General features: G+C 39.7%; 1 protein-coding gene across 3 annotated transcripts; it reads left to right on the forward strand.

Annotated features, from left to right (window-relative positions):
* Positions 1-241: 241 nt before the first annotated feature.
* LOC111597413 (3-phosphoinositide-dependent protein kinase 1) lies at positions 242-22,429 on the forward strand. Of its 3 annotated transcripts, none has more exons than XM_023312105.2 (6): positions 242-827; positions 7,913-8,372; positions 8,443-8,853; positions 19,999-21,174; positions 21,239-21,513; positions 21,927-22,429. In XM_023312105.2, exons 1-6 carry the CDS (start codon positions 762-764, stop codon positions 22,281-22,283), a joined length of 2,745 nt encoding a protein of 914 aa, XP_023167873.2. In that variant the 5' UTR covers positions 242-761; the 3' UTR covers positions 22,284-22,429. The 3 variants fall into 3 exon arrangements, with proteins under 3 accessions (XP_023167873.2, XP_023167874.2, XP_023167875.2); XM_023312106.2 differs by lacking the exon at positions 242-827 and adding an exon at positions 4,152-4,316; XM_023312107.2 differs by lacking the exons at positions 242-827; positions 7,913-8,372; positions 8,443-8,853 and adding an exon at positions 19,876-19,895.
* The last annotated feature ends 3,647 nt before the right edge of the window (positions 22,430-26,076 follow it).

Below are 26,076 nucleotides of genomic sequence, written 5' to 3' on the forward strand. Positions count from 1 at the left end.
GTGTGTGCATGTATGAAACTGCAAGAAACTGGACTCAACGCGCTGCAATTACACAAGCGAATGGCCCACAGTCCACAACAAGCGACACACTTGGAAATGAAACGGGCGCTCTTACTCTTCTCTCTCTCTGTGTTTGTGTGTGTGTGTTTCATTTGCCATTAGTAGCAGAGCTCTGTGTACATTTTGTGTGGCTTACTCGCATAGCCTCTTGTTCCAACTCGTTCAGTATCATTTAAAACTTTTTACCGTTTGGTTGGAAGCGCGCTTCGCGAACAGCAAAATATATAACAAACGGGCCAACAAAATAAATCGCCTGTCGGCTGTCGTTTCTGTTCTTTCTCGTTTTTTGTTTTCACTGTGTTCAACTTACACAGTCTCCTTTGGTTTTATCTCAACGCGCGCGCCAAACTGTAAAAGGAAGCAAACTAACAACAAAAAACAAAAATTATTGTGTGTTTTTCTTGACTCTCCAAACAAAAATGACTGTTAAATGTTAACTGTAAACTCAAGCATGAAGTAAATGCAATGAGCCTACAAAACATAGCGGAACTTCATCAAAACAAAACTAAACTGAATTTAAAACAAATATAAAGTACAGAGAACACATTACAAACAACATTACTTTGTAACGTGCTCGGATCTAAATCCTCAAAAAAAAACGCATCGTTTTGGCGTTCGTGTAGTGTGTGTGCGCGCTCTGTTTGGCTCAGGATCGAAGCTCCTATCCAACAGCCCACCGCAGCCCCCCGAACGGCCTACTCATGAAATGCAAAAGCTGGTCCAATAAAATCAACAATTTTGTTGTGCGAAAACTAAAGTCCATTAAGGTAAATATTTAAGCAAATTTCCCTATAAGTCTAAGTTTTTTAAAAGCAACAAAATTTTCTTGAAATCAGGCAAAAAATTAAATTTTCTATTAGTTAATGGAAAGTGTCTTAATTTTTTATGATAGTTAATGGAAATTTATTTTGTATTCATTTACCAAATTTTGGAACGATTAAAAAAAAAAAACAAAAATATTTCTTAAAATGCAATCAAATGATGGAAAAATTAAAAATAAAATATACGAAAAAATATTATTAAAAAGTGAATAGAAAATACAAAATAATAAATTTAAGATATAAAAATAAAATAAAAGTAAATATAAAATATAAATATATATATACCATAATATAAAATATTTTTAAAATCTTTAAAAAAAATTGTATAAAAATTTAATACAATATATATAATAATATAAATAAATATTATTTATAAGTACTAAAATTATAATAGACCATAATAGATAATAAAATAATAAATATAAATAAAAAATATATTTAAAAGATTTCAACAATAATAAGTTATGCAAATAAGAAATAAAATAATAAACAAGCATAATATATAAATAATATAAAAAATAAAATGATAAAAAAAAATGTTTAAAAAATTTCAATTACTAAATATCAAATTTTATATAATTTTATTAATAATATTCAACTAACAAAAAATATTAGGAAAATAAAAAAAAATATTTTAATAAATATACAAAAAAAAAAACCAATAACAAACGGAAAAATGTTTGCAAATTGTTGTTATGATAATAATTGTTGAACAAAAGCAACAAATTATATTGCAAATTGTTTTTCTGGCAGCTGTTTTTAATTATTATTTTTGTTGCTTGTTTGTTTTTATTTATTGACAATTAAAATAAGCACACAAAAAAAAACAATAACAACTAAATAATAAATCAATTTATTTATATAGTTCATTCCATTCCCTTCCTGCCTTCCCCCTTTGCCAATGCCCGTGGCCCGTTCTCCAGCTTCCCGCTCGGCCCACTCCCACTTTGTTTCCTTTTGCGCCTTTCACTTGTGCATGTCTCATACACACACATTCGCATACAATTGCATATTTTATAATATTTATTTACATTGACGTTGACGTCGCCGTCGGCGTCTCAGTTGCCGTCGCAGCCGCGCCCGCCATTTGTTTTGTTTACTACAGGCTTTTTCTCAGTTATGGTCGTAGTCGTCGTTGGCTTCGCTGTTGTTGTTAGTGTTATTATTGTCTCTTGTGTTGTGTCTTGTCTTTTGCCTTCGTTTTCGTTTAACACATACACACACGCTCGCATTTTGTTTTGTTCGCCGCTTCCTTGTCCTTGTCTCGCCTACCTACACACGCTCTACATGCGTGTGCGTATCCATATATATATATATATATATATATATATATATATATATGTATGCTTCGTGTATGTGTATGCTTCGTGTTTTTCCACCCGACATTTGTTGTTTATTTTTACATCTCGTCGTCGTCGTCGTTTTACGCGCTCTCTTGTGGGCTACAAATGCTTGAAATTCTTTTTGTTTTTTTTTTTTCGTGTTTCGGGTGTGTGTGTGTGTGTGCACATTTTTCCAGCGGGAAAACGAGTTTTTCCAGGCAGCGGCAGCGCATGCATTCTTCTTCTTGCTTGTTTACAGTTAGGAATGCGGGTGCCTCTTTAAAACAAAAACAGAAAACAGAAAAAGAGCAACGAAAATAAACCGCGCAGAACTCTCTCCCGCTCACTGGCTCTCTCTCTCCCTGTGTGGACTGAATTGTGGATAGTAGCATTTAGTTTAGAGCGGTAGGAGGCGATTGTTGTGTGGACACCATTTATGTCTACGGCAAAGCCTAGACAATAATATATATATACATACAAACAACAACAACAATTATGAAGCATTAAAACCTACAATTACCAGGCGCTTACGTACGTTCTCCTGTGCGCGCTCGCTCTTTCTCTATGCCTCTGGAGGCTCTCGCGACCTGGCACGAAACTTGTTCGCCTTGTAAAAAAATATATTGAAGGCGCCAGCGCCGAACAACAACTCATTGAGCGGCGGCTGCGCTGCTTTGGCCCCATTATGAACATAAAATCGGCTCGGCTTAGGTCGGCTCGCCCTCTCTCTCGAACAAAAGTTCGGCGCTCTCTCGTGTGCTGCTGCTGCTGCTGCGGCTGCCTGCTGCCGTTTGTTGGGGCTCACATCATTTTGTGTTTTTCACTTCTGATTAGTTTTTGTGACGCTTTGAAACCGGACGTTTCGATTGTGCACGCGTTTCGCTAAAAACAGACGCACGCACGCACACAGACACACACACACATACAAGCGAAACGCCCCAAACTCGTGTGTGTATGTATGTTTTAATCTTTGCATGTGTGTGCGCTTTACTCTGTGCGATTAAATAATACACCGCAAAAGGCCAAACAAATTACATAAAAAAAAAACAAAAAAAAAATAAGTAAATAATTAAAGGAAGCAGCAGTAGCAAAATTCTCGTTTCATAAATTGTTTTGTTTGGTTTCGTTTTCATCGTGTTCTTCTGCATCGCTCTAAATTCGTTAAATAGCAAAAAGAAGTTCCTAAAAATACACACACATATATACATACAACAACCACGTCGTCATCGTTTTCTTGTCCGTGTGTGTTCCTGTTCCATTCGTCGTGGAATTTTTGCCTTGCAAAAATTCCTAAAAAAAAAAATCAAAATATATAAATCAAATGTGAGTTCTATAAAAATTCATAAGTGTAAAAAAGTGCTGCGAAATTATGTGTAAGCAAAATTAAATGAAAAACACGCACGCACACAGATAAGGAATTACGCGCGCGCATCTTCTTCTTGCTTAGTGTGGCAGACTCTCAGTGCGTGGCCCATTGGAATTTGTACCGTAAAACGCAATTACAACATAAAATACACAAACAGAGCGAGCGCCCAATGTAAACGACGTAAGTCAAACAGAGATGAAGAGAGCGAGCGCGGCGGATTGCTGTGTGTGTGGGTGCGAGTGAGCGCGCTCGCTCGCTCGCCTACTTGCTTGCTCCAATTGGAATGTTTGCAGTTTGCATTTGCTTTTCTGTTTTGCATTTGTTGCTATTGTTGTTGATGGTTTTTGCATTTGTATTTGTGTTTGCATTGCGTGCATTTTCATTCATAAGCGCATTTTTACAACTTCCGCTCAGCAGAAAGTAAAAATAGAAAAACAGTTATTTACATGCGAGTTTTGGTTTGTTTTTGTTTTGTTTTTGGTTTTCCGAGCAACAGCAGCAGGCGTTGCTTTTGTTATTAAAAATCCTGCGTTTTTGTATATCCCAAATCATAACGTTCAAATCGTTTTCTCTATTTTGTTTGCCTCTTTTTACTTTTCTTTCTATATTTTGTTTTCTTTTTATTGTTGTTGTCTCATTTTCTGTGCTCAGTATTTGTACACGTTGTTTCCAAACAAAACTAAAAGCAAAAAAAACCACAACGAAGCCGCGGGCCAGAAAACTTCATTTTGAATTCTCTCAATGCAGGTATCGTAAAATCGTAGAATCGTTAAATCACTATATATCTAAAGATATATATAAATATATACAACTTGATCGGGGTTTACCCACCGAAGCGTTCGTCCATCTCTATAGAGAAACCTACCCCACTTGACTTCCAAAAATTATGCAAAACATGTCGCCAGTGAGCCCAAAAAAAAAAACAGAAATAAAAACAAATAAAAATGAAGAAAATTATAATAATTCAGATATACTTGCTCGATTCCCCAACAACTACAACTACAACAACAACAAAGTATCTTTGTATCTTCAATCTATAAATAGCCTTAGATATAAAAAATGCTCAGCAAAAATATTTTTGCAAATTTTTCCATGCGAAATTGTTCTCTTCTCTGCGAATTTGTTTTTCCTATAAATTAGGCGCATACCAGAAAAAAGTGAAAGGTGTTCCATCTAGCGGGAGAGCGAGAGAGAGAGAGTGACTGGTGGGTGGGTGTCGGGGGGTAATAAAAGATCTTATTTGATATGCTTCATTCAGTAGAATTTTTCTGATTAGAGTTTGCTTGTTATGTATATATATTATATATATATGTAGCTATATACAGACTATATATCTATGATATATATAGATATATGGATATTTATAATTACAAATTCAGATTTAGACAATAATATTTATAACAGCAGCAGCAGCATATTTATAAGCATCTAGGCTTAGTTCTTATAGTCTAGATAATACCAATTTACTGTGTTATACAGATGTCAGGTATCTCCAAGCCAGGCACCCGCTTGGACGCTCTTACTGGTTTTTCAGGTATTAACCACTTTATAGCAATCTTTTCCTGCTCTTGTGGGTTTACGTGCTCAGCGACACGTTCCATGCCAACAGATCAAAAATATATATATATATATATATATATAGATATAGATATAGGTATATAAATATATAGGTATATCTGATATATACATTTGCTCTTATAGTTAATGCTTTTCTTCTTCATGTTTATGTTTAAATAAACACCTTTGTTTATATATTTATCCGTCTGTGTCTGTCTGTGGGTGTAAATTTAGCGCAATTTGTGTTTTTTGAGGCTGCCAATAGACACCTTGTACTGCCGGCTTCATCCAATACCAGCCCGTGCTTCCCCCGATGTCATTTCCACTGCACTTTTTTGCATTTCTTTTCTGATTCTTTCTATTTCTCTCAATTGGCTAGACAGACAAAATTTTTATTTATAAAATCAAATTGGGCGAGGGGCGTGGTAGCGCTAGCACTAGGTGGGCTTCTGTGTTGAAATGGCGACGAAGCGACAATAAAATAGATTCATTTAAATGTCATTTTCGTCTAGACGACGAAGACGACGACGACGACGACAGCAGAGATCGGATCGCATTAGAATAGATATAAATGTATATATATATATATAGAGTATATGTGCGCTTGGCATACCCCCGTTCGGTCATATGTTTGCTCTGCTAGGCACACACACACACAGACACGCCCACGCACGCTGAACGAGGGGGCGCGTTCCAGTTGTTGTTTTCTCTTCTTCTGTTTCATTTGAAAATTTTCCAAATATTTCTGTTTGATACACTGACAGAAAAAAGTGGGTTGAATATGGAGAGAAATTTCTATGAAATTGGCGAGAAATTTTGATTTGAAATAAATAAAATAAGTAGGATAAAAACATAAAAAAACATAAAACAAAATAAAATACAAAAAATAAATCAGGTAACATATAAAAAAAAATTACAAATAAAACTTTTAATTTAAGCAGCTTTTATTTTTAACATAAAAACTAAAATTTTTAATTTTATTCAATTTGTTTCTTGTCCCCACTTTTCGCTCAGTGTACTACAAATGCCGACAAGCTTCAATCAGCCGATCATAATTTAAGCTATATAGGATCATATATATATATCAGATCTGGGAATCTTTTCGAAGAATTCGCACTTTGTTACCGCGTGCTACGCTGACATTTCCTGTTACTCTTTGGTCTTGTTCTTCCAACATTATTGTTATTTTTATGTTTTTGAACCAGTTTTGTTCTGTGACGCAGATGCGGCACAAAATGTAGCTAATTAGCAAAAAGTAAAGATCAAATCAAATCGAATCAAATCAAGAATCAAAAATCAAAAATCAAATTTGAGCTATAAAAATCGAAATCCAAATAAAACTAGGTTGTGGCAGAGTTAAAAAATAAATAATATATTAGGCTAAATAAATAAATTTATATTTATTTAGCTTCAATCTGAAATGCCTCACATACTTAGATACCCTGTAATTTATATTTGGAATTAGCTTAATTAAGCTCTAAGTAAAAGTTAACGGAAAAGATGCCGAAACTTGTTTATTTCTATATAAATATGAGGTGTGGACTATGTAGATACCCTGTAATTATTCATTGGGCATAGTTTTGTTAATTGATCATAAATTCAACTTTTCGAACAAGAAAAGCGTCTCTTTCCATATAAATATAGTTTTAATCTTGAATATACCCTGTAATTATTTGAGAAATTGAAATTCTCAGCTATCAGGCACAGTTATCAGGTACACGTAAATAATATTGATAGATTATTGATTTATATATATATGCCAAATCTGAACGATCTAGCTGCCCAAGGTTATTAAAGTGCGACCTATGGAAAGTGAGCTCTGACTGCACTTGTCTTAGAACGAATTCCTTTCTGTTTGACATTTGATTTCTTTGACTGAATCGAAATACCCATTGTTTTGTGTGCTTGAAGCTTGGTTCCATTTTTCCATTGTGAATTTCGACTTAAATTAGTTGTTGTTGCTGCTGCTTTGCTGTCTTTGACTTTCATTGACGCATTTGCTCACCTTGTTTTTATTTAAATTTTTTTTGTTTTTATTTCATTTGATTTTGCTGCTTTTTGCTTTTGTTTTGCATTCGTTTTGCATAATTTGATAATTTTGCGTTTTTACGACAGCAGCCAAAAAAAAAACCCGTCGTAGACAACGCGACGGCGTCTGGGCCAGCCCTACGTACCCCCCACCCCCAAAGCCCCAAACACGTTCTGCTCTGATCACGCCACAAAAAAAGTGATATCTTCACCTCAATTCTCGATAGTTAATAGAAATGTAAACAGGTGGGCAATGAACTTTATTAGGCTTTTAAGCTAGCCAAGTCCTTGAACCCGGAACAATAACAACAACAATAATAATAATGAGCAGAGAAGGTGCGCAAGCGAGACAGCTAATAGCATATTTGAACTTGACGTCAATGGCGGCAGCAGCAGAAGCAGCGCATAAGCATAGGCGTAAAAAGCTAAAATAAATATCAGCAGTAGCTATCTGTCTCTGTCACCCTCCTTGTATATAGTGCGCTATATGTGCGTGCGTGCGTGCTTGTGTGTGTGTGTGTGGGACCTGTTCTGTTATTGTGGCTCTCTTTTAAGTTCCGCTTTGTCGCTTTGTCGCTTTGTTTTTGTTTTGACTACGATTTAGGCTGGTCGCGTCTGCGCGCTAATTTATTGCGATCTCGAAATAAACACACACACACACAGGCAGTTACACATGCAAGCTACGTATTGATTGATTATTACTCTATATTCCAAGCGCGGTCTCTCACACTCTCTCTTCTATCTTCTGTCTTTTGCAGATTAACGGTACACAGCAGTTACAATCGCCAAGCAGCGCCGCGAGCATTGCAGCCGCCGCCGCCGTTGTCGTCTCTGCCTCAAGCAGCAGCAGCTGCAGCAGCAGCAACGTTGCCGCGAACAGCATTGAACAGCAGCAGCAGCAGCAGCAACAACTGAACACAACGGCAACAACAATGCCGGCGATGCCAAAAGAAAAAGCCACAACTGCCGTTTCATTAAGTGAACAAAATTTCTCAGCCCTTAAGCTGGTTGTTGTTGGCGCTATGACGACAGCGACGCGACTGCAGCAACAGCAACAGCAGCAACAACTACAACAACACCACACATGCGGCTGTGGCGCTGTCTCAGCAACAGCACCAACACCCGCCAACAATACAGAGAACAACAACAACAACAACAATAACAGCAGCAGCAGCGGCAATAATCGCTATAGCCGCAGCAACATGTATCTGACAAACGGTAAGCAAAATTTTTTAGCAACAAGCTGCTCACGCACTAACACTCGTTCTGTCTCTGTCTCGCCGCACAGGTTACAGTTCTCCGCTGGCAGCAGCTGTGGCCAGCAACAGTTCTTCAGTTGCCTCAACGCCGCAGCGCATTAAAATGTGTTGTCGAGAGTCGCCGTCGTATCAACGCCAGCTACAACAACAGCAACAACAACATCAGCAACAACATCAGCAACAACAACATCAGCAACAACAACAACAGCAACAACAACAACAGCAACAACATCAGCAACAACAACAACAGCAGCAGCAGCAGCAGCAACAAGAGCAGGGATCAAATTCGCCTCCAATTGCACAACAGCAGCAGCAACAACAACAGGCGCCTCCTCCTCGCCGTTCGCCAAACGATTTCATCTTTGGCCGTTACATTGGCGAGGGTAGCTTCAGCATGGTATACCTTGCCGTGGACATACACTCGCGTCGAGAGTATGCAAGTGAGTACCGTACCGAGGCTATAAATAGATACTGATTGATTGACTGATTGACTAACTATTTGAATAATTTGATTCAATCACATTGAGTTGAACCGCGCAAAGCCGGCTAACACCTGTGTCAGTCTGTGCCCACATCTAACCGATCAACCCCCAAACACCCAACCCCCATTGACAGCATTTGTGGGGCTGCTTGGCGCCGGCGAACAACTAGCGCGAAATGCGGTCGCAAATGCAGACGGCGCCAACGCCAACGCAAGTCACCTGCTGCTGCGGCGGCTGCCAACAAATCAAAACACACACGCATGCCCGTACCCACACACAGACACTGAAACTGAAACCAGCTGTTACTAAAGTGAAAACGTTTTGTGCATGTTTGTCGGCTGGCAACCTTATGCAAAAGCTATGTGACAGGCGACAAAATTGTACAAGGCAGTGAGAGAGAAAAGGAGAATTTCAAATTCGATGCTGCTTCAACATATATAAATGTTGCTGATAATCTCATTCTGTTGCTGGTCACGCGGCAATCACGTGAATCTACCTCTATATAACTCTCTCTCTCTCTCTCTTCGCTTCGCTCATTCAAGTTTGTTTTGATGTATAAATATTCATGCATATATACATATTTATTGGAAATTTCATCACAACTAGCCTAAGACTTAAGCTAATGGCATTTTTATCTCACACAACGGCTATGAATAGGGGCAACACAGACATAGGCACTCACACCCATACACTCAAACACATTTACTTGTGCTGCCTTTGACGTCTTTTGATAATCAACACATCAACAACAGCAACGTCGACGACGTCTCCTCTGCTCTGATAACGCTGACAGCGACGCCCGCACGCAATTGACGACAGTTTTTGGTATGATGTTGTTGTAGTTTGTTTGTTTATCGATTGAAACAAAAAGGCCGCACAGCAGGCAAGAAGCTGACGTCGCTTAAGATCAGCTGCTGCTGCTGCCACCCGCAAAAACGGCGATAAGCGCCAGTGCGAGTGAGAGAGGACAGGAGCATGAAACGCCTCCCTTCTGCGTTTCACGTTTCACTTTCTGCGTTTCCAAGCAAAAAAAAAACAACAAACATCTAAAGCGCATACATATTTGTCTCCTCTGCCTCCCTCTTTCTCTCTCTCCGTGTTTGCATGCAATTTGCTGTTTATTTTTGTGTTAAGCCAATTTGCTTTAAGATTTTTCGCCTACAACAACAACAACGGTCAATCAATAAACTAACAAAGTCGCGGCTTTGGCACGTGTCGCAAATGCAAACGCAGCTGCAAGTTGCATTGTATGCATTTTTATTTCTGCTCTTCCTCTCTCTTGTTTTTCTTTTCTTTTTATTTTATTTTAATGCTAAATAACACACAGCGCAAAGCGCAACGCAAGGTAAACGGCGCGTGTCTGACTTTTCTCTTGTTGTTGTCGATAAAACACAAGTATAACGGGAGAACAACAACAATAACAGCAGCAGTAACAGCAGCTATAGCAGTAGCAGAGGCTGCATCAGGTGCATGTAAACAAGGCAGGGCCAGGGGTAGAGAGAGAGAGAGCGAGAGGGTCAGCGCTGTTTGTGTATTTACTTTGTGGTAGCGCGTTTAGGTGCGAGCGAGCACGCAAGTGTGGCTGTGCTGTAACTGTTGTTTTGCTGTCTGTCTGGAGGCTCAATTTGTGTTTAAAAATAGATGGAAAAAGAACAATCATAACAGCAGCGGCAGCAGCAACAGCTTCTACTGTTGCCTTCTATCTCATTTACACATACTGTAAAATTAACATTTACATCAGCTCGAAATGACTTTGCACTTTCGACTTTGCATATTGAAAAAAAAAACAACAAAAATAATAAAAAATAAAAAAACATTGACATTTGTTTATTGCACTCACACTTTTTGAAGGTCAACATATGTTTTGTACCTTTTTTTGTTTTTATTATTATTATTATTGTGCTTTATTGGCACACTTTTCCAATGGAAACGAGTGCAAACCGAATTCAGCTTGTATCACAAATGTTGTTGCTTTTAATTTGCTTATAAAAATTTTTATGGACTTGTCTGCAAACATGTTGCCAACTGTAACGCCCACTCTCTGTCGCAGTCACTGTCCCTCCCTTTCCACCTCACTTCGCCACGTTTATTCGCAATGAACGCAGCAAAATTTCGTTTTCGTTTTCATTTTGTGTCACATGCGTGAGAAGTAGGCAGTAAAGAGAGGCGAATGTAAGTGTGTGTGTGCTTTGCGGCGTCTGTTTGACGCGCTACGCAAATTCTTTTTACGCATTTTCACATTGTCTGCTATGCTATTTCATCATTGCTCGCAAAAACGCTTTTGTATGTACGTGTGTGCGTTTAATCATTGTTGCGCGCAGCTGTGTAGCATTTTTACCTGGTAGATTTGTCTTGTCTTGCTTCGAGCCTCAACACGTGCTGCTCTCTCTAATCCCACGCATCTGCAGCAGATGTTTCTGTTCCGTTTCATTATAATGTGAAGTTGTCGCACCTACGCATTGGACTGCAACTTGTTGCTGAAATGCACTGGTATTGGCACACACTCACATACAAAGAAATACTCACAAGCAACGCTTGATCGGCCATTGAACTATTTGCTAAAAACTTCCCATATTCCATGCTCTCAAAACTTCCCATATTTCACACATACGCATGCATACACAGACACGAAAACCTACTCTAATTTTTTCCCACACTTTTATTTGGCCACTGAACTTGCAAAAAGTTATTTTAGCGCTCTTTTTGCTCACCTCCCTCCTTCCAACTCTGCTGCTCTTTTGTCTTGTCTTGTCTTGTTACTTTTTGTTAGTGCTCCTTTTTCTCGTGTTTCTCTATGTTTCGTGTTATTTTTAATTACAGCAGCAGCAACAACAGCAGCAGCTGCGCAGTCGCAGCTGCTTAAGGGTATTTAACCTCTGCTCTCTCTCTTTCTCTCTCTCTCTCTCTCTCTCTCTCTCTCTCTCTGTCTGTCTCCTTCGCTCACTCATTTGCTTTCTTCGAAATAGTTAGGTTCATTCAACTCATATCCTCTTCGCATGTCCTTCTGTTGTTTCATAAGAATGTTTCTTCTGTTTGCACCTGCGCGCATACATATCTTGTTTTAATGTGCTGCAGCTGCCGTTTGTTAAGCACGGGGCCACGTGGCAAAATGCCTCTTAAGCCATTCCACCGGCCCTGCCTCCTGCTCCTCTGTGTTTTTACGAGCAAATTAAGTCGCGCCAGGAAGTCGGCTGCTGCCTGCCTTGGCCTTGTTTTTATTATTCCACACACTCACACATGTAAATAAAGGAGTAATAGAGAGCGAGAGTGAGATAGCGTTATCTGCTGCTCACTTGTTGTGCAAATTGTCGTTTGTTTAACAACCAAATTCAAAAAAAAAAAATAAGGAAGAAGGTCCTTTGCGTGCCGTCAACATGTCGGTGGTTCCTCAAAGCCCCTTCCAGTGCCCAAAGGGCAATAAACTTGGCATGCAACAACAATAACAGTAAAACAACAACAAAATTGTTATGACTCAGCCAACAACAGCAACAACAATAATGAGAGGCGCGCTCTTTGCCATATTCCACTTTCCCGCATTCCACCCATTCCATGAGACTTCCACTAAACTGCTCCTGTTCCACGTTACCTGTGAGCCGTGTTCACCTTCTTCTGGTGCTACTTCTTCCTCCTGTCATAAGCTGTTTGCTTATGCGCGACATATTTAAATGAGTTTCATGCGAAACGTCAAGTTACGTCACATGATGAGCAAGCATATGATGCCGAAGAGTGATAGAACAAGAAGGCAAATGAAGGGGAGGGAGAAGGAGACAACGCTGCCGCCAATGTTCTTTGCCAATTTTGGGCGGCAATCGCGATCAGTCGTTCGACCTGTAAAGACGTGAATTCGAACAGCCTTCGCTTAAGCTCTACTGCTGCAGAGTTCTAAAAATAGAACTTTGCGGTGCATTCTTCAACGCAACAGCAACAAAAACCGCACACGCAGCGTTTTCTTATCGCTTGCTTCCGCGTAACTCAATTGCTTTAATTGCAATTTACGAAATTTCGTCGCTTGGCGCGAGTGCGCCTGCACTCAAAAGCACAATCCGCGATGACATCTAATGTCAATAACCTCGCTACAGCTGTAAAGGTAAATGCAGAAATGCAAGCCCAGCTTAACGTTGTGATGGCAAATAGGCAAGCCTCCATCATGCCAATAAACTCAAAAATAGATATCGCCTCCGTGCAAGGCATCACTAACAACAAAAACACGAAACGTAAACAGCCAAATTCACCAAAAACCATCAAGAAAAGGCTCATCTTCGACGAACCAAGCACCAGCAATGCAGCATTAATATCAGAAAATCGATTTTCACTGCTCGTAGAAGAAGATGAAGACTACAGCGAATCACCTGTAGCTCCAGAAGCCCCAGTATTGACCGACCAGCAAACTACTCCGAAACCTCGTCCGCCCCCCATATGGTGTCCAAACATCAAGTCTGTGGCCCTACTTCAACAGATAATAGATAAAGTAATTGATGCTAAATCATACGTAATTAAGCCAAAGAAGAATAACATAGGTGTATTAACCCAATGCAGTGAGGACTATCGCAGAGTTATAGACCACTTTACTAAGCTGGAATTGGAGTTCCACTGCTACCAGCTTAAGGAGGACAAACCATATAGAGTCGTGTTCAAAGGGCTTCACTCCAGCACTGATACAACACTAATTAAAAAGGAATTGGAAACCAAAGGCCACACAATTACAAATGTGCACAACCCACTGAGCCGTATGGACAAAACACCGCTAAATATATTTTTTGTTGACGTGGCTCAGGCCCCCAACAACAAAGAAATTTTGGACATTCGAGTTGTCTGCAGGCAACGCTGCACAGTGGAACTGCCAAGAAGATACAACGACCTGACACAATGCCATCGCTGTCAAGAATTTGGACACACACAACGCTACTGCCACAAAGCTCCCAGATGTGTGCGTTGCGCCGGGAAACACGCATCCAAAGACTGCACCCGCGAAAAGGACCAGGCACCAACTTGTGTGCACTGTGAGTTACAGCACCCAGCCAACTATAAGGGCTGCCAAGTATACAAGCGGTTGCGCAAATTGCAATCCCCAGCACAAAAAAGGAGTCCCACACAAACACCGTCTACGGGTCCGAGTACTGCTTCCGAAATTACAAGGCCCCGGAGCATTACCCAAGCCACGAGCTTTGCAACGCCTATTAGTGGTGTTTCTTACGCACAGGCCGCTAGAGGTGGACCGTCAAATAAGAATACCACAAGTGACACTTTGTTCACTGAAATGCTTCAGCAACAACAACGTCAGTTTGACGCAATTAATGCCGAGCTCAAAGCGATGCGAGAAGTACAATCCCAACAAGCAACCATGCTAAACAGTTTAATGGCCATCATAACCAAGCTTGCCTACAAATAATGGCTTTACGTGTGGGTATCTGGAACGCCAATGGCCTGAGAAACAAGACTCAGGAACTGGCTGCGTTTCTCTCACAAGAAAACATAGATATAATGTTAATAACAGAAACTCATGAGTGCCCCACTACACAAATTTTCGGATACGAACACTATCAGGCTCATGGTGAAGGAGCAAACTGCTTTGGTGGATCCTCAATCCTCATACGAGCAACAATACCGCATACACCTTTACTGCCAATTTGCAACGCAACAATGCAGGTCTCAGCCATCACCCTGCCTACGTCTATTGGAGCGATCGAAGTTGCGTCAATTTATCTTCCGCCAAACACTGGTCTGTGTGATCATCACATGGAACAGGTTCTAGGCCAAAGGTTGAATAAGACCCTCATCGGCGGCGACTGGAATGGATGGCACCCATTTTGGGGAAGCAATAGTGCGAATCGTCGCGGAGAAGTCATATTTGAGGCGATTCAAAACTTACAATTCAGCATATTGGCGACTGGAGCCCCCACCCGTTACCCAATTAATGGACACAGGCCCTCGGCAATCGACTTCGCTGTCTACAAAGGCATCTGTGACCGGCAATTGACCATTGAAGAATCCTTGGACCTATCCTCTGACCACCTGCCACTAATAGTCACAATCCACGCGCAGCCACAGCCCTTGCCCATTAGGAAACAACTACTGCCAGCAGGATCAGATTTAGGAGTCTTTAGGCGCGAGCTCCATTACTCTTTGCACATAGAAATGGAACTTAACACTCCTGAAGACGTGGACTACGCAGCAAACAAACTGCAGGAAGAAATAGTCAAAGCTGCGCACCAAGCCGCCCCACCATCTTGCCAAACAAGACAACAGTCTCCGTACAACATCCCCCTCACCTTGGAGGCCCAACACCTACTAATACACAAAAGATGGGCCAGGAGACGCTGGTTAAGATTACGCACGCCTGATGCCAAATCCATGTACAACGAAGCCACGAGGCATCTTAAAGCTGCTCTCGCCCTGCTTCAAAAGAGGTGTATCAGCGATGCGCTGGTACGAGCTGAATCGCCCACTGACGCAGAGTTTCAATTATGGAAATTTACAAGAAAGCTCAAACGGCAGCCAATACGACGTCATCCCATTCGGAGCATTTCTGGTTCCTGGCACATTGGAGACGAAGCTCAAGCTGAGGCTTTTGCAAACCACCTTCAAGACCAATTCACGCCGGTGATTACCGCAGAGGCCTCAGAAATCGAAGCAACAGAAGACATCGTTCTCTCGCCCCTCCCAGCTGAAGACCAGATAACTGGATGTACAAAAGAAGAGGTTCTTGAACACATCAGAAGAGTGAAGGCAAAAAAATCCCCTGGATATGATCTAATAAACGGCAGAGTCCTTAGAGCACTGCCTGACTCCACCATAGACACATAACTATGGTGTACAACGCCATGCTCCGCATCCGGCACTTTCCAGCCTGCTGGAAGCGCGCCGTGATTGTGATGATTCCTAAGCCTGGCAAACCCGTGGGAGAAATTGAGTCGTACAGACCAATTAGCCTGTTGCCAGTACTCTCCAAAATATTCGAAAGAATATTTCTGGAACGAGTACTGACACATCTGGGACGCCAGGAGGCCATTCCAAACCATCAGTTTGGCTTCAGGAGACAGCATGGAACACCGGAACAGGTTCACAGAGTTGTGCACCATATCCTTGGAGCCTTTGAAGAAAAGATGTACTGCTCTGCCGTCTTTTTAGACATCAAACAGGCGTTTGATCGAGTTTGGCACCTGGGACTGCTGCAGAAAGTGAGGACCACCCTTCCAGCCCCATTTTTCGCGTTGCTATCCTCATACCTTATTGGAAGAACCTTCCAAGTGTCAAGGGGGCAAACAGTATCCTTGACTAGACCAATTATGGCTGGAGTACCACAGGGTAGTGTTCTAGGCCCAACACTTTATACTTTATTCACAGGAGATATGCCAACTCCCGAGCCAAATATAGGAAGTACAGATGCAGTACTCATAGCGACCTATGCAGATGACACCGCCATCTTATCACGTCACGTATCTGCGCAAGAAGCTTCAGACTCACTACAAAAATATCTGGACTCTTTCGGACGCTGGGCAAAACGGTGGTGTATCACCATTAATGCACAAAAGTCTGTACATACTACCTTCGCCACTAGAAGAGGAGATTGCCCAAGCGTTGCATTGGGGCCCACTATTCCCAAAGCCTCAAAAGTAAAGTACCTTGGTATCACTCTTGACAGAAGGCTGACTTTTAAAGCGCACATAAGTCAAGTAACCTCAAAATGCAAAAGCAAGCTAAAAACCCTCGACTGGATGCTGAGAGCTTCAAGCAAGTTGTCTTACAGCAGCAAGGCCGCCATCTACAAGGCAATAGTTGTCCCAACCTTCGTATATGGTATCTCTCTATGGGGCTCCTCGGCGAAGACTACAAGGAACAAAATTCAGACCCTGCAGAATAAAGCACTACGCAGATGGACTGGAGCCAGCTGGTTTGTAAGAAACTCAGTCTTACATAGGGATTTAGCAATTCCCACAGTTGCTGAACTCATTGGGCGACACAGTTCAAGATACGCGGACAGACTTGCAGCGCATCCTAACCATCTCGCAAGCAACCTGGCTATAAACAACAATAGGCGAAGACTGAAGAGATTGCATCCTCTAGACAATATTAGAACTAATTAAGATAGTAGCTACAAGTGCAGAATAATTGGCATATCTGCCCTCCCATTAGTTAAGGTTTAGAGCTAAATGCGCTATAGAGTCTAAGACAATAAGCTGCAACAAAATAAAGAAATAAAAACGAAAAAAAAAAAAAAAAAAAAAAAAAAAAAAAAAAAAATTTTGGGCGGCAGTCTCTAATTAATGAAATGCGAAACAATGCGAAATGGGACACACGCACACAATTGCAATTTGTGTTGTTTGCCGCGGCGAATTCACAATCGACTTTTATCGCAATTTTTTTCTGTCAGTTTTATGTCAATTCGCCGTCATGACAATAAATTAAACGTAAAAGCATTAAAAAAATCGCGTGGGTCGTTTTTGGAGTTACTTTTTGTACCTTTATCAGACGCGAGTAATCAGTTTTATTGCAGAGCACCTCGCCTCGGCCTGCGCCCCTCAACAGCAGCGCCGCTTCAACAAAATCAAAAGACATTTCCAGACAAAAATTTTCCACTGTAACAACAATAGCAACGGCATAATAAAGCAAGCATTGCACCCCAAAAAAATCAGACATACAAACATACACATGGATACGTTCTGCGCTCATATTTGGTTGAGTTGGAATCTAAGTTCCTTTTGCTCTCTCCTCTCTCTTTGATCTTTATTTACGCTGTCTTGCAGTTCAAACACCTCGATTGACTTCCTGTTAAACGTGTTCCAATTCCAAAACATACCCAAACGGCCTTGCGCCCAATTAACTAACTAAGACTTTTGGCGCTCTCTCGCTCTCTTTCTGTGTGCATTGTCTGGAATGCCACCCAGCAGCATTTGCTGCTGTTGCTGTGGATGCTGCTCAATGTGTACAGTTTTCTATTTTCATCGTTTTTTTTTTTTGGTCATTGTCCTCCAGTTGCGTCTTCTGTCTTATTTATAGAATCGCTTGACTTAGCAGCAACAACTGGTTACTATTGCAATTTATGTCTCCCACTGCATTGCAGTTTCACGCTCTCTCTCTCTCTCTCTCTTTCTCTGTGTCAAACTCGTTGTGCTGCATTCCATTCGAGACGCAACAAGTTGTAATGCACGCGCACACGTATGCACTTATGTATGTATGTGTATGTGTGTTGTGGACTGCATTTTTTTGGAATTCAGCTCTCGCTCAGACGCTCGCTCAGATCAGTGGGGCAAACACACGCGGAACATTGGGCAAATATTTATGCTGTATTCTTTTTTTTTGTTTTCGCCAGCTGCTATTTACTTATGTGTGTTTCTCTTACTTTTTTTATGTTTTAATATTACTTTTTTTTTGCTTTTTGCACTTGCGCTGCTGCTGCCGCCACATCAAGTTCAAGGCTGCGCTTTCATCGCCTTATCAGGGCATTAAACTCAATAAACAAAAAATTCAAAAAAAAAAAAAAAGAATTTCTTAAACGCAGCTTAACAAATGGCGCGCAAAAATTAAAATAAATAATGCGACAACTTTTCAATTAAAAACCCAAAAAAAACAAAAAGAAAATAGCTAGAAGTAATTGGCAGAAATACACGCGCTAATTTCCAATACATTCCAATCAGAACAAAAATCAGGCAATTTGCACACAAAAAGAAAAAATTAACGGCAGCAATTTCAAGGTCAATTTTATTTTTACGCACTTTTTTCTCTGTTGTTGTGTTTCGCATTTATTGTTTTTGTTTTTTTTTTTGGCATGGGAAATTTAAATCACATAAAAAAATCGCGCACATTGTTTTGTTTGTGTTAATCTTATAATTGCGGCTGTTTTTACCGTTAGAATGTGCCTGTGTGTGTTTGTGTGTGTGCCACTCGACAGCTTATCTGCCCCTGATTTGTTTTCTAGACTAAAAAACAAAAATTTAGTTGCGATCTTGATAAAACGGCAAAAAATATATTAAAAAACAAAAACAAAAACAAAATTAATATTTGTATTTTCTTTTGCCTATTCACATACAAACAGACACGAGACATATTTACTAAATTGAGTGAACGTAATTTATTATATTGAACGTTGTTTATTCGCTTTTTCGCAAATCCACAAATTTTGCGTTTTAAGTTTTGTTTTCTCTATTTTCTTCTTAGAGTTTTCTGCACGAATCTTTAGTCCATTTAAAATTCCCACAAATTATTGCAATTGCAAATAAAACTGTAAAACAAAGCACACAAGCAGACATAATTTATAGTGGGAAAAGCGCCGTTAGCCTATCTCTTCGTTTTAGGTATAGGCCAAATCTTTTGAGTATTTCATATATTTTTTTTCAATGCCAACTGATTCCACAGCTAAGCTCAGTGTGTGTGTATGTGTGCAGTTCAACAACCAGTTTAGAATTTCTTAGGGAGCAGCAGCAGTCGCAGCCGCAGCAAAGACAACCGACAACCAAACAAGCTCCCAAAGCGCGCTCGCTTTCGTTGCTGCTGCCGCTGGCTACGACGCCGTCACCGTCGCTGCTGTCGCCTGTTAATTTAGCAATTTGAACAAATTCCTTTTTTCTTCTACTGTCTTCCCTTATTGTCCGTTGTTCGCGCGCTCGCTCTCTCTTGCATTCATTTTAATAAATCACACGAGGAATATGTATGCCAAATTTAAACAAGAGCAACACAAAAGAAGAGTTTCACATAAACACACAAACACACACATAAAACAGACAAAGCGAAATTTAATCAAAGCAGAAAAGGCGACGAGAGCCACAGGGCACAGGCAACATAAAGTAAAGCTTGCTAAATAGATAGTTAAGTGAGGTTTTACAGCTATGACAAAGTGGTCGCCTGTACTGTCGTGCTCCGCTTCAAGAATATGCACATACATATGCATGTATATTTATTTACGAATACTTTGTATTAGGCCCCAAAGTGTCATAAGCAAGTTGTTCGCAACTGTGCAGTACTTTGTCTTGGACAACTGTGTCGCCTGTACGTGTGTCATATATGTATGTATAAATTGTATGTTCATCTCTTTTCATTCATTGCTGTTCGCTCAGCTGTTTTCACATTTGACTAATCCGTTATCTTCGTTATTCTTTCTACTTGCAGTCAAAGTGTGTGAGAAACGTTTAATACTGCGAGAGCACAAACAGGATTACATAAAAAGAGAGCGCGAAGTAATGCATATGATGACGAATGTTCCAGGCTTCGTCAATCTTTCGTGTACGTTCCAAGACCCGCGTTCCCTCTACTTTGTGATGACATACGCCCGCAAAGGCGATCTCCTGCCCTACATCAATCGCGTCGGTAGCTTCGATGCCGCCTGTACGCGCCATTACGCAGCTGAGCTGTTGCTCGCCTGCGAACACATGCATCGCCGCAACGTGGTCCATCGCGATCTCAAGCCAGAGAATATACTCCTGGATGAGGATATGCATACACTGATTGCCGACTTTGGTTCCGCCAAGGTCATGACCCCGCGCGAACGGTTGCAGGCGTCCGATTTGCTCGCCAGCAGCGGCACATGCGAAGGGCAGCGACGTCGCCGCTCGGCACGTAGCTCCGATGACGATGATGAGGACAGCGACGATGATTTGGAAGAGGATGACCAGGACGATAGACGTTTGTATTACGACTACGAGGACGATGACAATGAGGACGATGAGGCGACACCTGCCAATGGCGAGGGAGTGCGCAACAATCGTCGGCGCTACCCTGGAATGCGAGCTCGCCGAGGTAGCTTCGTTGGAACCGCTCAGTATGTCTCCCCGGAAGTATTGCAAAATGCGCCGATTACGCCAGCCGCCGACCTGTGGGCACTCGGTTGTATCATCTATCAGATGATATCGGGTCTGCCGCCATTTAGAGGCAGCAACGATTACGTCATCTTCAAGGAGATCCTCGGCTGTGCTGTGGATTTCCCGCAAGGATTTGACAAAGATGCCGAAGATTTGGTTAGGCAGCTGCTGAAGATTGATCCACGCGAGCGTCTGGGCGCTCAGGATGAGTTCGGCTACTATGAAAGCATCCGGGCGCATCCCTTCTTCGCCGGCATCGATTGGCAAACGTTGCGACAACAAACACCACCTCCCATATACCCTTACCTGCCCGGTGTTAACCAGGACGACGCGATATGCACGGTCAACGGAGTCAGCTACAGTTTGCCCATTAGTGGTGATCTGGAACCAGGACTGGATGAGCGACAGATCACTCGACTGCTCAGCGCTGAATTGGGTGTTGGCAGCAGCGCAGCAGCGCCTGCTCACAAGCCTTCTACGGCGAAAAGTAAGTACTGGAATGGGATATTGGAACGCTGGAACTTTTTACTATAGCTTTTCTCTATCTTTAGATTCCTTCGACTTGAGCGACGCTCAGAAGTTGCAACGGCTCGAGGCACAAAAGACTGAAAAATGGCATGTGTTTGCCGAGGGCGAGGTGATCCTGAAGAGTGGCTTTGTGAATAAGCGCAAGGGTCTGTTTGCCCGGAAGCGGATGCTGTTATTGACAACGGGGCCGCGGCTCATCTATATTGATCCCGTGCAGATGATCAAAAAAGGTGAAATACCTTGGAGTGCGGAATTGCGAGCAGAGATTAAGAATTTTAAAATCTTCTTTGTGCATACGGTAAGTTTGCTTTTAGTATTTTAGCTGGTATATTGAGGCTTTTTTATTGTTATTGCTTGTGGCAGCCGCAGCTGCTCACAGTTTGTTGAACTAAAGCAACTAATGATGACGTCAAATGTCGTAAAAAGAGAAAAAGAAACAACACCTACACACATTCAAGTAGAGGATCCAGTTTATAGCGACGGCACGTGTTTACGACCCAACAACAAATAACTCAATTATATGCGACATTGAAAACTGCACACGCAACGTAGATAAAACACAAAAAAACGCATTAAATGACAATAGTTTTTAATGGCTTTTGGTCACACTTTTTCACTTTCGCACACATGCATGCAAGCAACTCTAACCAGTTGTTGAGCTTTACATATGTTGAGACGGTCTCTTACGTTCTCTCTTATTCTACTTTGCAGCCCAATCGCACATACTATCTGGACGATCCCGAAGGCTATGCCATACAGTGGGTCGAGGCAATTGATAATATGTCAAAATTAAGTTATGGTGATGCGACGGATGTAACGTCTTCAACAACAGGTGGCGCTAGCGATGCAGCTGCGGCGACATCGACGACAGCGAGCATCTCATCGTTCGCCTGCTCAACGGGCGGCAGCAGCAATAGCCTCGCCATTGTTAATACAAATTCGCCTGCGTCCAATAACAGTTCGCCGACAGCGCGGCGAAGTTCGCCAGCGCAGCGACAGCAAATGGAAACAACAATACCAGCAGCAGCACCAACAACAGTGAGGGGCAAAAAGACAGCGTCCAATTGAACAGCTGAACACGTGTCGTGACTGTTGTCGTTATTTAGATTTAAATGCAAATTAAATTCTAATTTAGTTGAAATTTAGTGCAAACAACAAACACCTAGAAGAAACCTATACATGGAAACACACATATAAACCCATACACACATACAGAAAAATAAGTTAGAAATGCAAGGAATGTGTCGAAATTTGTTTAAATATCAAATTAACAATTTAATTTTTGTGCTTGTCTCTCGTTGAATGTTTGAAAAATTTGTGCATATATATATAGAGAAAAGGATAGAGGGAGAGAGGGCGACCGAGAGAGAGAGATAGAGAGGAAGGGGGAGGGAGTGTAAAACTAAATAAAAAACATATATAAAATACAATTATAAGCAGAAATACGTATAATATATATATAAATTTAAATTAAATTTAAACTAAATTAATTTAAATTAAATTAAATTAAATTAAATTATTACAACAAACACAAACATATATTTATAAAAAAAAAACAAAAAAATCAAAAAAAATATCAACATATACATGTTTATGCTCCACTGTCCGGGCGAGCTGCACAAGTGTGTCCGTGTCTGCACCATAGATGGCGCCAGCAACTTGTTCTATGCATAGTTTAAAAACAAATTTTTTTAGCTCGTAGTTAGTCACAATTTAAATGAATTACAGAAGAAGAAGAGAAGCTAAAGCTGCGGCGCCATTGGTCAGCGGCCTCATCACAGTGGGGCAACATAAGCTATAAAAAAAGATAAACTAAATTCAAATTGTATTCAAAACTAGCAAATGATATATATGTAAAATTGTATAACTGTAAATTATATATAAATATTATATATATGCAAACACACATAGTTGAAAGGGAGTGTGTTGGTTTTCTGTCGCCTAACTGTAAATTGTAAACTATGTAAATCTATATATATATATATATATATATATATATATATATATATATATATATGTATATGTATATGTATATGTATATATATATATATATATATATATACAATGCTATATATAGAATAACTGTACATTAGCTATACGCGCACGTGTAAAGCGAGCTAAAAATGCCTCAAATGAAGAGAAAATTGTAACTGTAGTTTAGCGCGGCGACGCTAGATGGCGCCACCGCGCACGCTCAACAGCAGCTAACAATTTATAGTAAGAATTTTTTGTTTTTCTTTTCGTTTGTTTTTGATTTCTTTCATTTAATTTATATAAAATGCTTTTTTGCCCTACAAAGAAACGTATAAGACTTTGAGAAACTAAATAAAAGAAAATACAAAAAAAAAAAATAAAATAAAAAATGATGCAAGCAAAACAAAAATAAAGTAACTAAAAAAATATAAAAAAAATAAAAAAATGTGTGTAAAACGAAAATTTAGTTAAAATTAAATTTGGCTTTTTCGATAACTAAGAAAAATTGTATTTATGTTTTTTTGTTACGTGTTTGCTTTGCATAAGAGTAAAAAAAGAGAGGAAGGGAGAGAGCAGAATAAAGTTAGCTTGAAAAGTTATGAAAAAAAAACAGGTATAAAAATTGAATTTTTAAATAAATTAAAAAAAAAAATAATTCAAATTTAAAATAATTTTTTTGGTTTAAGCAAAAGAATGGAAAAAGTTTCTAAAACTCGCGCGTGTTTAGTTCAATTGTAAAGCCTAAGTTATGCCTAGACCACGCCCCGCCCCATACAACACACTCAAACTACTTAGACTTAAGCGTGTACGAGAGAGAGCGAGAGAGTGCGAGAGTCGTAATGAAAGAAAGCAAAAAATACATTTGTAAATACATATCGCGTCCCACATTTGTTTTCAATGATGGGCGTGGCCGTAGCAGCAATTTACCTATATATACACACACATATATATATATAGTACAGTTAAGTTACGCAAGTATACAATTAATTCAATTAAAATTAAATTAAAAGAAATTAAATTTAAAGAAATTGTATAATTTATTAAATTGCAAAGAGAGTTATGTAAGCAACAACAAAAACAAACTATATATGTAAATTATTATACACACACACACACATAGCATATATATGTATATATAACAAACACATCTAATATATATATATATATATTTAAATTAAATTGGTAAAGAAACCAGAAGAAGAAGAAAAACAAATTGAGAACGTATCATTAAAAATTAAAAAAAAATTCAAAAATATATATTAATGAAAAAACATAAAATTTTCAAAAACTACAAGAAAAATCTTTTTAAAAAATTGTTTTTATTTCGCTTTGGTTAACAAATTGGCTGCGTTTTTTGTTAAGTTTCGGCTGAACGACAAGAACAAGAAGAAGCAGAAGAAGATCTATTATACTGCCTGGCTCGAAATGGAACTAGTTCCAAACATTCCCACTCCCAAAATCCAAAACATTGAGAACCTAAAGCCTTAGGAAACAACACTGTAAAAAACTACACTGAGCGAAAAAAATACAAATTGAAAAGTGAAGGGCAGAGGAAAGAGAAGAGAGAAAACAGATGAGAGAGGGAGGGAGAGTGAGAGTGAGAGTGAGAGAACACATAATAGGAAGAGAGATAAAAGATTAGAGTTGAGGGAGAGTAGATAAAAGAGATTAGAAGAAAAAGAAATTAGAAAAAAAGTTGCAGTTAGAGTTAACCTCGGCTAAACGAAGTTATAATGCCCTTGCAGAGGGAGGGAGATAGAACCAACTCAAGTTGAGAAAGTTGCTTACTATATCGTATATATATATACTATATAGACCTATCAAGGATTTCATTTTATTTTATAAAGACTTCCGATTTCATTATATATATATATTTATAGTATATATATGCATAGATTCAAAGAGGTAAAAAGAATTTTTTCTTTATTTTTCGAGCATCATTTCTAAAGCTATGGCATTCCGGTATGTTCAGAATTAATTTTTATTAAATGTAGAAAAAGAGCTACAAGTTCTTGGAAATATCTGAAAGAAAATTAATTTTACTCAGACAATTTCTCTAAACTCTATGGCACGTTCATCTGGCCTAGCTGGACATAGTCTTAATATATGTATATCTGATTGCCAAATCCTGGTTCATATACAGATCTGTTTAAGCTAGATTATGTAGACTCTAAAACAATTCCAACAAAATTGTCAAAGTACGTCTCGATTTTCAGATAGTAACGACTTCTCGTACAGCCCCTGCAAGGATATTTCCGGAGTGTTTTTGATTTTTGATTTCGATTCCTTTATGTGCTGCAGTACCTAAAACAGAAGTCCACACAGAGCAGACAAGTCATAAGCCCTATATAGAGTAACCCGGATTACGGTGCGGGACTTCAAAATATACAACTTTTCAGATGCCCATTAGAAAGTCTCATTTTGCAGCTCTATCAAAGGAAGAAGAGGAAGAAGAAAGTGCCTAGTGAACCAGTAGAAAAAGTTTAGAGCATAAACTTTGTCGATATTTTCCCTATTATATACATACACACACACACACATACATATATATACTATAAACTATATACTTGCGAGATTTTAGTAAGTTTCTTAAGCCTGGGCAAATGTATACGATTTAATCTTAAAGCATTTTGGTTGAAAGTGAAACTTTAGTCGAATCCAATTGGCAAGCGGAAATTCCAGTTAGAATATCATTGCAAGTACTTTTCTAAATGCGTGTGTGAGAGACAGAGATAGTGTGTTATTTATATATAATCTAATGATAAATGAATACTAATTAGAATTCAATTGGCAGCCATTACAAGGAATATCGTTTGTGTCCAGTTTTGTGTATGATAGAGAGAAAGTGAGAGAATGTGTGTTATTCAAATAGCATTCGAGCTACACT

This window comes from Drosophila hydei, unplaced genomic scaffold (genome assembly GCF_003285905.1).
Source record: "Drosophila hydei strain 15085-1641.00,03,60 unplaced genomic scaffold, DhydRS2 tig00000243-arrow-arrow-pilon, whole genome shotgun sequence".
Taxonomy (NCBI): domain Eukaryota; kingdom Metazoa; phylum Arthropoda; class Insecta; order Diptera; family Drosophilidae; genus Drosophila; species Drosophila hydei.

Bases quoted from the DNA above. Each gene is read 5' to 3' on its own strand.
- LOC111597413 (XM_023312105.2), top strand. From the start codon at position 762: ATGAAATGCAAAAGCTGGTCCAATAAAATCAACAATTTTGTTGTGCGA. The intron at 8,854-19,998 runs GTGAGTACCGTA...TTCTACTTGCAG, and splicing joins CTCGCGTCGAGAGTATGCAA to TCAAAGTGTGTGAGAAACGT. The intron at 21,175-21,238 runs GTAAGTACTGGA...CTCTATCTTTAG, and splicing joins CAAGCCTTCTACGGCGAAAA to ATTCCTTCGACTTGAGCGAC.